This window comes from Ursus americanus, chromosome 23 (assembly GCF_024610735.1).
Source record: "Ursus americanus isolate L20-20 chromosome 23, mUrsAme1.1.p, whole genome shotgun sequence".
NCBI classification, from domain to species: Eukaryota; Metazoa; Chordata; class Mammalia; order Carnivora; family Ursidae; genus Ursus; species Ursus americanus.
This window is the reverse complement of record NC_142149.1, coordinates 6,471,169-6,488,164: the sequence shown is the minus strand read 5'-3', so window position 1 is coordinate 6,488,164 and position 16,996 is coordinate 6,471,169. Positions and strand designations below refer to the sequence as shown.

Genomic DNA, 16,996 nt, shown 5'->3' with positions numbered 1-16,996 from the left:
CTGGACTTCTCCATCCAGATGGGACAAATGAGGGGCTCAGATCTGTCCCCTTCATGCCTGTGATGCTGTCTGTCCCCCGGCCAGCTCAGACCCACCCTCACCCACTCCTGGGTTTGACCTGACCTTTGGCCTGCCAACCCTCCCACCCTCCCCCACCCCCAGCAGAGCAAGGGCAAGCCAGAATGCTGGGCCCTTCATGTTCAACTTCCTCCTCTTCACACACCAAAATCTAACAACACAAGCCTTTTTCATTTTTAATTTTCAAAGGTATACATATTTTTCCTCAGTAAAGGTTTTCTTCTTTGGGGTTTGTTTGTTTGTTTTCTCTTCCACTTACATTCTTCCTGGGCTCTGCTCTTTTTCGTTTCCATATTTTTGGAACCATTTTTGGGGAACCGTATCTGTTTTCCGAGCTCCTTTTTAGCGAGGTCGTCGTCTGTAGTATCTTGGAGACTGAGCAGACCTGTGTGACCTGCTCTGTGTCCTGGAGCATTTCCTCTCTGAAGCAAATTCACCAGCCACCTTTCGCTGGCGCTCTGTCCCTCTCCTGAGCGCCTTAGAAAAGGCGCTGGTTTCTTTTTGGCTCAAGCTGTCCTTTGAATGTGGTCGGGGCACCGCCAAAGCGGGTGTGTTGGGGTGGCGGGCGTTCTGCCTCAGCGGGTAGCTCCTGGGGGGGAACACCTCCGCCCCATGCTGACACCTACAGCCCACACGGTTCTGGGTCGCACATCAGGAAAGGGCGAGACCTCAAGGCCCAGCAGCCAGCGTGTTACCGCATGGGCGCTCTCGGCCCGCTGAGCCCACCGCAGGGCTGAGTCACAGGGGGCCCTTGGCAGCAGCCAGCAACCCCCCCACAGCCCGCCGTGCCCACGGCAGAAGCAGCACGCTTCTCTTTACCGTCTTGCCTGACCCTAGAACGATAGAGGCCCAACGGTCCAGTTATCCATGCTTAGATATTCCTTGTGGCCTGTCACAGATTCCGAGGTCAGGAATGCCGACGGGCTGACTCAGGGATGGCCTGTCTCTGCTCCATCATGTCTGGTGCCGCAGTTGGGAAGACATAATGGTGGTGGGGTGACTCACATGGCCAGGTGCGGCTGTCATCTGGAAGCTTCTTTGCCCACATGTCTGGAACATGAGCCAAGGTGATCCAACATGGAGCTCAGTCCTGACTGTTGACCCGAGACCCTACAGGTAGCCTCTCCATGTGGCCGCTGGATTCTGAGCGGGAGACCCCCAGAGCCAGCGTTTCGAGAGCCTGAGGACGGAGCTGCGGGGTTCCTCCTGGCCTGGCCTCGGAAGTCACACAGGGTCACTGTCACCAGGCTCTATCCGGGTCTTCCGACAGGGATGAGCATTGGTTCTTGGAGGGTGAAAGAACGCTACTCTTTTCGTATACAAAACATAGATGATCGATTGGTAGATGGATCAATTAATTGACAGATCAATAGAACATGGACATATACAGTGTATCTTTGGTATTAAGATTTCATAGCACGGCGGGGGGGGTGCACTTCTAGGAAAAGAAAATGTCTAAAGAGACTCCTTAGGAAGATAATTACGGAAAAAAGTTTGAGGAGCTCTGCTCTGGGCTACTGGCTGCAGCCACAGCCCACCCAGACTCAAAGGGTGGGGACAGAGCCCCAACTCTGAGTAAAAGGAGTGTCAAGAAATTTGCAGTCCCATGTTAGAACTGCCACATGGAAGAATATTAATCTAGTGTCTTCACATCACATTAAAGAACGAGGAGCCCGGAAGGGCTGAGGCCCCCGGCCCCAGTTACAAGGCCCAGGAATAGACTTGGATCTGCCCCGGAGCCAGCCTGGGGCTGGCCCACACGGTGTCCCTGCAAGTCCATCTGTGTCCTTGAAAGGTCAGTTCCCAAGCCTGCTGGGCACCAGATGGCCCCAGGTTCTAATACTAGGCAGACACGACAATGTTCTGCAATTTCTCTGTCTGACTCACAGATCACAGACTGCGTTCATGAATTGCATGAACTTAGGAATATTGTTTTGCTTGGGTCACAATATTTTTTAAATGGGCTTTGTTGCCTACATGTAAATATAAACAATTTCGCTTCGCGTTTCTCTTTTAAATGCAAAAATGCCAGAAAACAGCAGGTCCTGCATGGCCACCAGGGTGTTTAAGACCTTCCAGTGGCTCCCCAGGGCTTCCAGAACACCATTAAAGCACACAGATTAGAAAGGAAGAAATAAAATTGTCCCTTTGTGCAGATGACATAATTATGTAGAAAATCCCAAGGATTCCACCAAAAAAACAAAACAGAACAAAACAAAAACGAACTGCTAGAACTAAAAAATGAGTTTAACAAGTCACAGGATGAAAGATCAATGCACACACACAAACGCATATACACACATAAACACACACACACACCTACACACACACAGTCCTATTTCTATTCTAGCAACGAGCATGTAGAAACTGAATTGAAACACACAGCACACGTCACTAGTCACAGCCGCTCGACAAGACGAAGAAACACCCGGCTAGAAATCTAGCAGAACAAGTGCCCCGTCTAGATACTAAGATTTACAAAAGTCTGGGGACCGAAGCCAAGGAATATTTAAATAAATTGTGAGAGGCACCACGTTTACGGACCGGCAGAATCAACATAGGAAAGATGTCCATTTTCCCAATATCGATCTGTAAGTTTAGGACAATTCCTATCAAGATCCCAGCAGGATTGTTTTGGTAGATCAAGACAAGCTGACTCTAAAATTTATATGGAAAGGTAAAGAAACTAGAATACTTCAAAATAAGTGTGAGAAAGAATAAACTACATCATGAGCTCCTCTCCTGCCCTGCATTGTGTTTCCTACATGCTTCCGGAAGGGAGCCGTGGACAAGCATTGGAAACCAACTGAGTCCTTTCTGGGCTGGTGTGCCCCATGGTGGCTGTGGCATCATGCCATCCCCATGTGGGGAAGTATTTCTTCACCTCTGTGTCCTGTAGCCTGTATTTGGAAAGCTGAGTCTGCTTTTCCTGTGGAAAGCACCAGATGTTGGCATGTGGCTTCAGCCAGACTTCTACTGAACTGGACCAACCATCAGCTCTGTGCGCAGGAGGCCCTCCCGCTTGGGGAACTCCAGGAGGGATGTTAGGGGCACCTACTGCCTCTTCCCACTACTGCTCCAATCAGCCCCAGAGCTTCAACCTAAAGTTTCTCAGTCATGGCTGGCCCAGGCAGAGATGCGCTGAGCCCGGCCATACACTCCCTGCTCTCAGGACACAAGTGACGTCCAAGCCCTGTGAGCCCAAGGACGGAGGCTGTGAGGGGCGAGTCCTCAGCGAGCCCCCTGGCTGTAGGAAGGAGATGGTTATTGCCCTTGGGGAACACTGAACTGAGACGCTTTTGTGGCAAGGAGAAGCATAAAGGGCCAGGCTTTCCTGCAACTTCCAGAGAATTCTTGCCCTGGGAGGTAGGCATGAGGGCAAGGAGCTAGGGGATCTGGGGCAGGGAAAGGAGGACCCCAAGTGTGAGCCCAGGACACTCATCCTTCCTGCACCTGAGGACTCAGAGCAAGTGTCCTCTAAGACCCAGGATTCTCCCTCGAGACATGGGAACAATACCCCTGAGAAGATCTGGGTCCCTCCAGAAGCCAGGCACTGCTGTCTGCCCTGCCCTGGAGTCTGGAGTCTGAAGGTCTCTCTTGTCCAGTGTGAAGGGCTACATTCCTGGACAGGGCATTCCTGGGGACGGTGCACCACATCGTGGATTAACCTCATCAGGCTTACTTCCTCCAGAGCCCCTCAGAGGCCTGTTCACCCAGAGGACAGCACCCACCAATGTCAAGAACAAGGGAAGCTTCAGGAAGACCAGGAGCAAGAAGTGGACACTGCTGAGCAAGGACCTGTGGGGGTGGACATAGGGACAGGAAATGACTGGCTCCTCGGGGGGATGCCCAGGACCCTTCTCTCCCAACCTGTCCCTGCACCCCAACTCTAGAGCCCTCATAACTCAGGATCAAACCTGGAAAGGACATGTGCTCAGGCAGCCCCTCTCTTCCTTGATCATGACCTGCCCCTGGGTATCCGGTCAAGGAGAGGTGATGGGGCAAAGAGAAGAGGAGCCCAGCAGTGCCTGCTTTCCAAAGCTTCCACCCTGCCCCTTCCTCTCACATTTCTCCTTATCAACCGACTTCTTAAAAGCCACCCCCACCCTCACTTTAAAGCCCTGACCCTTATCCTCGGCCCCGCAGGGCCTGAAGACAACATGGCAGCCCTTTCTGGGTATCTTTGGGAGAAGGAAAACAGCCTGGCGCCAGCCCATCTCTCTCCATACCCCACAAGCTGCTCCTGGATCTCTGGTACGGCAAAGACCTTTGGAGGTAAGCCCGACTTAGGGCCACAGAACCAGAAGCCGGAGTCCAGAACCAGGTGGGGAGGGAGAAGGGAAGGGGTGGACATGGGAGGGGCTGCCTGTGCCTGTTTCCCTGCTCCTGTCCCATGGGGGAGCGCGTTCCTAAAACAAGGGATACTTTCCACGTGGAATAATCCCCATGCAGCCATGGAGAATGTAAAAATCAGGACCAGAACCGGAAGAAAACCCAGCAGTGAGGTAGGAAGGTGATGGTGTGTTGCCAGCCCGCACCCCCAAGGTCCCATAAGGGACCGAGCCCCCTCTTCTGTGGTGTCTAGGCTGTGGGCCCTTACCCTGAGCAGTAGGTCAGCACCTCCTCAGAGCTGAGGTTCTTCTTGCTCTGCAGTCCCGGAAAGGTGGCAGGGGCAGCTCCACACGTGGTCCTCCCTGCGGTTTCACCCGGTGCTGGAGACAAATCACACATCAGGCGCTGCTCTCTCCCCAGCCCCGCGCTAAGTGCCCATTTGGACCTGATGTTACGCACGGTCGCCCACTTGCAGAAGGGACTTGAGAGATGCTTTGAAGCCAACCCCAGGCCACTTCCGGGGTGGAGGGAGCCCCTCAGGGACCAAAGGAGACGCTTCCAGAACTGGTCATACCAGCCACCTCTAATAAGTGCCAGATCTTTCTTTCCATCCCAAGTCCGACTCTGCCTAGGGTGAGAGCAGGGGTGTCTCGGGGGCTTCTCCAGCTGAGGTGGAGCCCCAGAGGGAGGAGGAACAGGGGCAAGTCTGGAGAAGACGGGCCCCACCTGTGGCCCAGAGGCCGCAAAGAGGCTGTGGGAGGGGCTACAGCACCCTTCAGACGGAAAGGAAGGCCGCTTTTACGTCCTGCTGGGGAGGAGCTAAATCTCAGGTGTGCAGGCTATTGGTGTAACCTGTGTCTCTGCCCCAACCTCACGATTGCCCAAAAAAAGCAAGCCTCCCAGAGGCTTAGCCCTCCCGGTGCTCCCAGGACAGGCTCCGTTTCATCCAACCACAGCCCTTGACGTCTTTGCCATTGGGGATTCACTGACGGATGTGGCACCGTCCCTGCCCTCACACAGAGCAGAGGCATCTAAGTAGATGGATTCAAATCAATAGAGAGCGGGCACTGGGGCTGAACTCCATCAGATACAGCAAGAGCACAGAGGACTCAGACCTCAGCGACCATCCAGGCAGGCAGAAAGGAGAGACGTGAGGCATGGTGACACCTAGAGGAGGCCACGGGGATTACAAGGTATTTTTAGGCCCTGAGAGAACCCAGCTTTGTTTCTAGGCTGGGGTGAAGAGAGAGTGTGGATCATTGATGGAGAAGATACGGATGAGCAAGGAGGGAATTCGGATCAAGGGGATGGGGAGGCAAGGAGCTCCACTGAGGAGCCAGCCTCAAGATGATTGTTCTGGAACAGGTGGAGGGAAACCCCCGTCAACCTAGAAGGGAAAGGGGGAGGAATGAGTTAGGCGTCGCAGAAGTTTGTAGGGAGAGAAGAAAAGAAATTGAGAGAGTTCACGTCTGCTATCCCGTGTGCCCTTGGTAAGGTAGAAGAATGGGAGAGTCATACTAGAAACCGTGAGCTGGTGTTGACATTCACACGGGCCGTCTGTGTCTTCCCCAGCACGACTGCAGCCGATAGATTTTAGGTAGGAGATCAATTTGCCCTGGCTTGCCTGGGATTTTATCCAGTTTTAGCACTAAAAGCCCCACATCCCAAGAAACTTCTCAGTCCTAGGCAAACCCCCAATGGTTGTTCACCCTAATTTTAAGATGGGTCCAGGGATGAGGGTTTTGAGAGGTGGGTAGGGACATGGTGCATGGTAAGTGAAGAAAACGTAGTCCTCCATGAGAGTTGGGCCCAGCTTAGGAAGGAAGAGAGATCAGGGCAGGGGAGGGGTAGGCAATAAACGGGGAGAGAATGGAGAGAGGGATCCGAGGACTGGAGGCATATGTGAGATTGAGAATAGGGCCAGCAGGGGTGAGGGTGATGCACAGAAGGTTGTCTGAAAGTACAACATCTGAGGGTAGGTTTCTGGACACGGACCAGTTTGGGGTGACAGCAAGCTGTGCAATGTTGCCATGGTGTGGGATTCTGGGGGTGGAAATGCAGGCCACTGCAGTTGAGAAGATCCTAGAAGCTGAGGCAAGTTACTCATTAAAAACTCCCAAGATGATGACAGGGATTAGGGATGTCAGGGAGTAACCTAGAAGTCAATGGAAGGCCATGCCAAGGAGAAGTAGAGGATACATGAGACCATGTGACACAAATGTCAAAGGAAGCAGGTGGGACAGTAATTGGTTAGAAGCTGTGATGGGCAACTGGGAGAATTTGAACATAGCTTCACCACCCTATAGCACATGGGGTAGGAAAAAGAGCAGCTTCCACTCAAGCAGCCGATTTCTTGAAATGAGAGGAGTGAGGCCAAATTCAAGACAGTATGGTAGGGAGAATATTCTGTGAGCAAGCTGAAGATGTATGTATGAAGAGTTTATTTCCTTCGGTACAAGTTTCCAAAAGGCGTGGTAGAAATAGTTTTGGTCCAGCATGGAGGGGCCTCCCAGGCAATGGAGTGAGGCCTTGGCCCTGTGAGAGTGAGGGTACCCTCAGCTACACACCCCCACCCATGCCAAGGCTGCAAAGTCGGCTGCCTCTCACCCTGCCCTCATCATAGGCTCTTCCCAACACCACTGGGACTGAGGACTAGACAAGACCCAGAGACGAGATCCATACGCACCGCTGCCGGAGTGAGAAGATTTCTTACCTGCAGAAACAGACACATTAACATGGACTGCAGGGTCACGTGACAACGCATCCAGGAACCATGTTGTCTGAATTCGACACCAGTAGGGTCCAGCATCATCCGCAGTGAGGTTCTCCATGGTCACTATAAAGGTGAGTTTGTCAGCATGGTCTCTGATGGACACGCGCCCACTCCTCTCTTCTTTCTCTTCTCCATTGGTCTCCACAATCTTCTCACATGTTGCTTCATACTGTCCTCGGCACCAGTACTTTTTATGCCTCTGATACAGCTCCTCGTACTGACACCGCACACACAGAGAGCCACCCAAGGTGCCTGTCACAGAGCTGGGGCCCATCAGGGACAAAGAGCCTGGAAAACACAAGCCACATCCTAGGACTCCATCTCAATGGCCCCCTACAAGAGCTGTCTGCCTGAAGCCTGAGGGGAACGTTCCCAGGGAGGTATGGATGGTTCCAGGCTCAGGGAGAGGGGCCTGGAGGGACATCTGAGCTTAGAACCTAAGCCAGAGGGTCTGGAGACTACGGCCAGCAAGCGAGGTAGAGACCTATGCCCTGTGAGCCCAGAAACACTGAGTAACCACACAAGGATCCTGCCCCTTGGGGACAGGGAGAATCGGAACAAAGCTGGAGAGGGAGCAGAGGGAGCCAGCTGTCCTGCCCTGTCCTTAGCCTTCGCAGGCATGAGATTCAGTGACATATAAAAACACTTCCCTTTGGAGTCGGGCCCTGCATTCAGGTTTTCTGCAATTCAAACTTGTTCTGTAGGAGCAAGACTTGTTTACTCCGCTCTCCGGGTGTTCTCAAGAGAGGAAAAGTAAACCCCTGACCCTCATCCAGACTATTCTTGAGGGAAGAGCGACACACGGCTAGGAAGGGCTGGGTCCCAAGGAGACCCTCACAGCCTCCTTGACACAGGCTTGGGGCACGATCTGACCACCCCCAACCCCGTCACCGTCCCTGGGGCTTTACCATCTTTCTTTACCCCCTTTGCCCCTTCCTTTCTCAGGCTAACCATACAACCCTCCATAAATGTAAAGGGGTCACATTTTTCCAAATGCTGTTTGTAATCCTGATGGGTATGGCAGGTAGAAGAATGCTGGAACAGAGGAAAAGGAGCTAAGCCAGGAGCTAGGATGGGGGGGGGCCGGAGAACCAAAATTTCAGTCTTTACAAGTGACTCCAAAGCTTTCATCTGGACCCAGGAGGAACTCGAGCTATAAATGGATGGAAAGGTGAACCTGTGGGGTTGGAGAGATCAGCCAGTCCACGTGAAGGGGTGGGAAGAAGTTTCCATCCCCAGTTTAACTGCATCCAAGCTAAGGTCCTTAGGCAATTGTATCAGAGTTAAGCAAGCAGGTGTGAGGAAGCAGTGATAAGCTGGTAAACCAGCTCCGGGCAGGAAGCAAGGCGGGGTGCAGAGGAGTCAAGGAGAAGCCATGAGTCGTAGTATTTCCCGGTTTCTGTGACGTAAATACTCTCACTGTGACTAATTTCAGGCTAGCAACATGCTGTCACTGGAGGTAGGGTGGGGAAAATAAGCCCATAATCAGCTCTTGTGATTGGGTGCAAGCCGGCTCCAGCCACCACTGCTTTGGGTGCCCATTTACTTAATTATGGGGATTCAGAAAAAGTCCATTATCCAAAAAAAGAAGGAAAAAAAAAAAAAGAAAATGTCCTTTATCATCATCATCCTCATTTAAGACCTTTTGAGCACCTCCCATGTGTAATGAGATACATCTCTTTTTAGATGTCTTTCTAAGATCTCAGTTATGAGGGCCCTGGGGGACCTTGAAGACCATCCCGTCCACTCTCCTGTGTTACTGAGAAGACTGAAAAGAAAATGATGTTTTGGCCGGTGTCACCCAACTGGTCTTCTTTCTTTAAACCTCTCCATTTTCCACCCACTCTTCTGGAACAGTCCATCATTATGTTGGGCAGATTCTATGTCTCACCCAACATAAAAATTATTCTACAAACATGAAGAATACCGTCTAATTTTTACCCTGAACTTACTTCCCACAGAGAATGGATTCTCATGCATGTCGAATGTCTTTTTTTTAAAGACTTTCTCCTCTGAAACTCCAACCTTCAATGGACAATTATAGTTACCTGACGGCAGCACACCTTGCTCTAGCAAGGATTTAAGGTGGATGCTGAGGATGCCTTTTTAGACCCTTCTTTAGTTCCTTCTAAGAAACCTTTCCAACCCCTTTAAACGAAGCTCTGACAAAATGGAACATTGCTAATTCCTGAACTTTCCATGATCTTTAGAGATCCACACTTTTGCATAGGCTAATTCCCACTTTCCATTCAGCCAACTCATTCATCCTTCAAGTCCAAAGTCCAGTGAAGCCTCGGTGAGAACTTGCTTTGGGTCAAGAGCAGTGTTTGGGGCCCCTGTTGTGCACCTCCACACCACATGGATAAATCTCTTCTACAGAAAGTTCTACGCTGTATCACAGTGACTTGACTCCTTCATTCAACCATGAGTCCCTGAGTGCAGAATTGCTCTCCCGGCACACAGCTGGTCCTGGCACACATCTGGTGCTCAGTAAGCTTATGTTGGCTCTGTAGATGAATGTTTGAGTGAATAAGAGGATATACAGATGGATGAATGGATGTGTCCTTCCTATTTCTGCTGAGACTTCTCCTTTGGCTTGAACCCAGAACAGACCTTCTACCCACTGTTCCCCGCCCCCCCATTACCAAGTGCCAAAGCCCCAGCCCTACTCACCTGAGAGGCAGAGAAGGAGCAGAACTGGGGACAGCCACATGGTTCTGTCTCTCTGGCTGGTGCCCCCAGCAAATCCAGGTCCCCACTGGAATCCAGGTGTTTGCGACAGAGTCTGCGGTGGCCACTTTCTACTTGCTCAAGTTTCCTTTGCGTTTCTGTCTCTCACCTACTTCCTTTTTCATCTCCTAGCCACTTCCTAATTTGAAGCCCTACTTAGGAAAAGGGAAAGAGTGGCAAGAGATACTTCAGAGAATGGACTAAGAACAACAAGAGAAATCTACTGATTTTTCCTTCATTTAATGGCAATATAATGTTTGGATCATACCCCAAAGCTTCAAGTCAGTCCCCAAAATATGAAACCGCCAACAGAGGAGAGACTTTGTCCCTGTCTCTCATTCTTCTTCCTGTCCGAGGCTGCTTGCTTGACCTAACCAGCTGTCCCTTCTCTCTGGCTGCATGCTTTTGGGTCATTAAACACCCCACTTAAATATCTGGGGTGAGGACTCCCCATAACTCTCTCAACCACTACCTCCATGTGGTTGACCTCATACCTCTTCCTCTAACCTAGTCTCTCTTCTGGGCTCCGGACCCAACCTCCTGACTTCCTGTGGGAAGCTTCACCTGCTTGGACGCTATCAATCTAATTCAATAGAAGGGTGTTGGTGAAGGGCATAGATTCTGGAGTCACGCAAATTCAGATCCCACCTCCACCATGTACTAACCATGTGCCCTTGGGCATGTTGCTAAATCACTCTCATCCCCAGCTTCTTCATCTATAAAATAGAGTAATAGTGACCATTCTTACCTCATAGGTAAGAAAGGAGTGAACAAACATAGAGCACTTGACACAGTGCCTGGAACACACTAACTGCTCCGTAAATGTTAAATATCTTTAGAATAGTCTTCGACCAGGACTAGCTTCTCATCTTGTCTGTCAACCAGCTATATATTACCTCCAAATTCAACTTATGTATCAGAAACATATTCTTCTCAAAGACACAGGTATTGGCTTCGCCTAAATTATTTAAGTTCACAAGAAAGCTGTTAGGCAGGTACCATTATCCCCACTTTATAGGTAAGAAGACAGAGGCACAGAGAGGTCCTGAAACCAGACATCATCAAATCAAGTCCACAAACCCCAGTCTAGTTTGTTGGGATTTGAGGGAAAAGCCAGTAGAGGAAGTGGAAACTGACAAAGAGCTTAGTGGGTAAGAAGTAGGATGATCACTTTCCCAAAGGAAGCACAGCCTCTTCCCCATCTCCATCACCCCAGGGTCTTACCACTGCTGGAGGCCACAGGCTGCACCATCCACAGCATGGCTTATATGACATGGGATCCACTGTCCGGTGTCAACCCAATGCCCGGAACCATTCTGCTTGGGGACAGCAGGAGGCCCATAGGGCTCTGGCCTGCCCACCCCCACCAGCAACTGTCAGAAGCACCTAGAACACATACATTTGGGGAAAGAAGCTTAGCTCATTCTCCTGACCACTCCCATTACTGCTGCCCCCGTCACCCTCCCCGACCCCATGACAGGTCATACCGCTTCATCAGGCCTCTTGGGAATCAGGTCTGCTCCTCTGAGGCCCTGCACACCCAAACACCGGGCCTCTGGCTTGTCCTCACTCTGCTCCTTGTGGGAAGCTTGGCTGTTGTCCCCTTATCCCCTGGCCTCCCCCTCCTTTGGAAAGTACACCTCTCCCTGCCTGGCATCTCTCTTGTTCCCAGTTCCTTCATTAAGATGGTGGCATCCACGGCCTAAGGACAACTGTGAGGAATGAATGAGATCGCTGATGTCAAGTGCTAGGCACAGACCCTGGCATAATGTGAGCAACTGATATCACACACACACACACACACACACACACACACACACACACACACACACCAGTGGGCTGACAAAACATCCCCCGCCTCTGTGCCTGGCAGTGAACAGTCGTGGTGTCCACATCCTCCCGCCCAACTGGGTAGGTGGTAGCAGTTTCATGGGACCTGCGTGTTACCTCTCCTGAACTTTTCTCCACCTCTTCCCCCCACCCAGGGAAGTGTCAGTAAGTGACAAGTCCTAGACCCACTCACCTGGAGGCAGAGGGGCTGAGCTACAAACAGACCAGTGGTCCTGTCTCCCCAGCCCCAGAACATTCAGATCCTTATCTTCCGACATCTGGCCTAGGAGTTCCAGCCCTCGATACTGTCACTTCCTGTCCATATTTTGTTATCAGCTTCCTTCCTCTGCTGCTTCTTCATTTTCAGTTGCAAAGTTATTGGGAAAGGGAAAGAACCTGGTGAAAAAGAGACTGACCCAAAACCAGAGCCGCAAGGGGAGTTTGATGGCACCTTGTCCCCTCAAGTGCCGAGGGCCCGCCCAGCCACGGCAGGGTCTACCCAACTGGATCCCAGGCTGTCCTTGGCTCTTGGCCCCATAGATCCACAGTGCCAACGCTGCCCTATGGGAAGAGCCTGCCCACTGCCATCACAGTGCAGGTCCTCCTGGAGGATCATTTCTGGTCCGGCTGTGACCAAGGTTTTCACCCTGCTCAGTTCAAAGCTTCTTCAACTTGGACGCCCTTTTTAGTATCACACAGAGGAGTGGGGACATACTCCAGTCTTACAGTTCCAGAGGTTGGAAATCCGAAATTAGTTCCATTGGGCCAAAGTCAAGGTGTCAGCAGGGCTTCGTTCCCTCTGGAAGCTCCAGGGCAGAATCCACTTCCTTGCCTCATTCCACCGGCATGTGGTCCCACACCAGTCCACCCTCGGCCTCCATCAACACATCTGCTTCTCTGACTCTCACCCTCCAGCTTCTGTTTTATATTAACCCTTATGATAACATTGGACCCACTGGATGATCCAGGATAATCTCTCCATCTCAGGATCTTTAAGTTAATCACAGCTGTAAAGTTCCTTTTGCTATGAAAGGTAAAATATTCACAGGTTCTGGGGGTTATAATGTGGACATCTTTTTCGAGGGGCCACTATTCTGTCAAATAATGGAGCTTAGGGAGGGATGAATAGAGCCCATTCCTTTTCTCTTATAACAACAAGCTCCTCTTTCCCCCCCCTAAACATCATTTCACTCTGCTCCAAAGGTCCCGTGATCTCCCACTAGTTTGGTGATTCACTGGAAGGGCTCATACAACTTGACAAGTTATGGTCATGGCTAAGGTTTATTACAGTGAAGGATATAGTGCAGGAGTAGCAGGAAGGGTATCTAGGGGCAAACATTAGAGAAGTGGCATACAGGTTTCCAAGTCACCCCTCTCTGCAAGGGCCGTGAGAACATGCGTTTCTCTCTGGCTGCAAACTAGAGACATGGGTGAGATGTCTCCACCAGGTGCATATCATGAATCTTCCTGCTGACACAGAACAGTGCTGACCACCTGCCCCATCCTGACCCACAGCCTCGGGTGTACAGAATAACCTCACTTATCAGTGACTATGTGAACATTCCAGGTATTTAGTCCTCAAGGTGACCAAGAGTCACTGTCATGGCTCTGGGCATTCCTGGAGACAAATAAGAACTAAATGAAAGAGGCATTCTGCATTAAACCTTTCTTTGCACACTCCTCAAATGGAGAATGTGCATTCCCTCCCTACCCGTCTTTGCCTCCTGCCCCAGTGGGGTAATCCTGGATTCGCCAGTGACTTCCCATCACTGCAGCTAAGATTTCTGTGTCTTTCTCTGTGTCAACGCTGTGCTAGATCCTGAGGAGACAGAGAGGTAAACCTTCATTCCTGGTCCTACTCTCAGGCAGCTCATGGGATCATAGTTACCTATTACTGCACAACAAATGACCCCAAAACTTAGCTCAAAACAATCACATATACTGTCTCATAGGAATCATGCATGGCTTTGTCTACAGGCTTCTCACAAGGTTGCAGTTAGTATTGGCTGGGACTGCAGTCTCATCTGAAGACTCGACCGAGGGTGGGTCAGTTTCCAAGCTTGTTCATGTGCTTGCTGGCAGGATTCAGTTGCTCACAGACCGTGGAACTCAGGGCTGTTCTGGCTATTGGTCAGAAGCCCCCTCAGTTCCTTGCCACATGGATCTCTCTAACATCTCACAACATGGCATCTGGCTTTCATCACAGCAAATAAGAGAAAGCCAGCAAGACAGAAACCAGAGTCTTTTTATAACCTAATGGCAGACTGGCATCCTGTTACTTGCCATATTCCATTCGTTAGATGCGAGTGGGTCCAGCTCACACTCATTTCCCCTCTGCTCCAACTGGGTCCCTTTGTAAGCCCCTCTGTACAAAGAAAGACACTTACTTAGGGTGCTAGGAGTTAAGAGGTCTATTGTCTTGCTAATTAACTCATGAAAAGGTGTGAGGATATATTTCTCCAACTAGAAGTGATGTACGAGCCAACTAACAGCCTACTGTCACACCTGTCTAGAGGGGCAGTGTCGGGGTGCCTGCCACATTCCTCATCCTGCAGGAAAGAGGCCAAGTCACCTAGTATGTGGTCTGCAATCAGATGCCCAAAGGCTTTACCTGGAGGCTCACCTGTTCAGTATTTTCAGCAACACTTTGGACGAAGGCAGAGAAGACATGTTGGATTCTTCACAAATCCACACAAATCAGGGGAGTGGGGTGTCAAAAAGAGTAGCAGATAAGATGTGATTTCTGTACCCAGGGCATAAGGGCTGAGCCTTAAGGAAGGAGGAAGGAACCCCTTCCCAGGACAGAGGCCACTGATGACGCGGGACAGAGGGACAAAGAGAGAGAAGGAGGGGGAAGGGTTCAGTCTGGTCAGACTCCTTCATGCCTGGCCACTCACTGCCCCTCTAGCAGCTGTTTGCTGCTCATCACAAGGAAACCCTCTTCCCAACACCTACTGCACATAAGGGTGGCACTCTCAGCTCTACTTTAAAGCAAGACCCCCATTCTTCATCCCCTTCACCCATTGCCAAATGCATGTTTGAAGCGACAGATGTGGGTGGGGTCTCTGGGGGCTAACCACCTCCCCTCATTGTGCCCAGAGTCAAGTAGGAATCCCAAGAGGCCTGGCTCACTCCTCCCAGGTCCCTTACCTGCCTATACTCCTCCTTGTGCCCTGGACCAAACCAGCAATTGCCATGGCAGTTCCATGTGGAAGCTCCCCTGATGTGGCCAATGTCCTCCACGTATTATCTCAATTATATACAAATCCAAGATACAGATGATGAGAGCCACAGAATAACCTCTCCTGGGTCACAGGTTAAGTGGCAGCACTGGGTTTTTTTTGTTTTGTTTTGTTTTGTTTTTAAGATTTTATTTATTTATTTGACAGAGAGAGACAACGAGAGAGGGAACACAAGCAAGGGGAGTGGGAGAGGGAGAAGCAGGCTTCCCGCCAAGCAGGGAGCCCAATGCAGGGCTCGATCCCAGGACTCCGGGATCATGACCTGAGCTGAAGGCAGATGCTTAACGGCTGAGCCACCCAGGCGCCCCAGCACTGGGGTTTGGACACACATCCATTCCAGAGCCCATGTCCTTGCACTGTGTCCTGGTGTCTGCTGCCAGGCCTGCCCATGAAAGGATCCAGCAAAGATGACTCAACACCCAGGCCCAGAAGTCTCTGGTGGGGCTGATGCATTTCCAGCTTCACATCCCAGCGAGGGGTCCAGGCTGAGTTTGGAGCAGAGAGGCCGAGAGCTGTGTCACCAGACAGGGAGCCCCTGGTGGAGGAGCTGCAGTTTCACTGGGCTGGACAGACCATCACCCTCAGAGGTGATGCTGAAGCCAGGCCAGCCAAATGGCAGCATAGCCGAAGCTTAGGAAGAGGATGGCTTTCAGCAAGACCAGGAATAGGAAGCTGGCAGAGAGCAGGAAGGACCTGGTCGAGGAAATGGGGTCAAGAGAAAGTGGCTGCAGCACACCTGTGAAAGAGGTCCCCACCTTTGGACCCTGAACCCAGCACATGCACATCATGTGACCATCATCAGCTCCCTATTCTGGTTCTGATCATCTGTTCCCCAGAGGCACAGAGAGACAGAAGAGAGAGCAGAAGGGAGAATGGCTCACTATGTGGGGAGCACTGGGCTCCATGCTTCGCCCTGTTTGTCTCATGTGGCTTCACAATGACTCTGTAAGTCTGCTCTGTCATCATGCCTGCAGCAGCTTGTATTTTCCAGAAGTGGCCACAGCAATATTTCTAGTCCTGTGTGCTCTTCCAGAAGCCTGACATCTCTACGGAATGGTGGAATCTATTTCCCATCCCTTTGAAGCTGGGTGGGCCTGTGACTGTTCTGACTATGGAACATGGCGGAAGTGATGTGTGACTTCTGAGAACAGGTCAGAGAAGGAGAGAGCGCCCACCTGGCTCTCACGGAACACTTGCTCATAAACCCAGCCGCCATATTGTGAGGAAGCCCAGACCACATGCAGAGGCCACAGGTGGGATTCCAGCCAACGGCCTCGACTAATGCCAGGTGAGTGAACAGCAGCATGTAAGTGAAAGAGCTTTTCAGTGATTCCAGCCCCCTGTGTTTGAGCCTTCCAGCTGAGGGTCCAGACATCCTGGAGCAGAGGCAAATTTCCCTACTATACCCTGTCCAAATGCTTGACAAAAATAAGAATGTTCTTAAAGGTGGAGAGAAAGTAGACTGAGGGGCCTTGAGAGTCAGGATTTTCTTTTTGCTTCATTTATCCCAAACATGGAAATATCCCAGACTGGAGAAGCAAGCAACTGGGAAATAGTAACAGGCACAGGTGGGGAATGAAAAAAAGTCTCCACAAAAGCCACCTCTCTTGCCAAAGAACCAGGAAAGGGTCAGCCTAGCAAAACAGAAGCTTAGACATTATATTCTCGACCTCCAGCCAACCCACAGAGAAAATGGGGGACCCCCCTGTCCTCGCAGGGCAGCACAGGCAGCGTGGGGAGAATAGCTGCTAGGCACTCAGCCCCTCCCAGCCAGGGATCTGAGCAGTGGAGAGAAGACAGAACCTCGCCCATCAGGGTTCAGACAGCCTCCTGGGAGTGCCGGCTGGTTCAGATCACGCTCTGTGTACTTCTACAGGCCCGCACGCATTCCAGCATGAGCTCGGGGGTACTGTCAGCCAGGTGGCGTGGTCTGCAGCCTGCACTGCACTGCACTGACCAGGGCTCTGCCTGGCTCACTCCTGGGGTCTCCGGTACCTGGCCCAGCATCTGC

At 51.2% G+C, this 16,996-nt stretch overlaps 1 protein-coding gene across 2 annotated transcripts; it reads right to left on the bottom strand.

Annotated features, from left to right (window-relative positions):
- Positions 1-241: 241 nt before the first annotated feature.
- CD300E (CD300e molecule) lies at positions 242-12,021 on the bottom strand. 2 transcript variants are annotated; one of them, XM_087854137.1, is made up of 5 exons: positions 11,937-12,021; positions 10,579-10,629; positions 7,124-7,471; positions 4,679-4,790; positions 242-3,876 (listed from the first exon to the last, which is right to left on the bottom strand). In XM_087854137.1, exons 1-5 carry the CDS (start codon positions 12,019-12,021, stop codon positions 3,693-3,695), a joined length of 780 nt encoding a protein of 259 aa, XP_087710263.1. In that variant the 3' UTR covers positions 242-3,692. The 2 variants fall into 2 exon arrangements, with proteins under 2 accessions (XP_087710263.1, XP_045670270.1); XM_045814314.2 differs by lacking the exons at positions 10,579-10,629; positions 11,937-12,021 and adding an exon at positions 9,857-10,209.
- Positions 12,022-16,996: the final 4,975 nt, after the last annotated feature.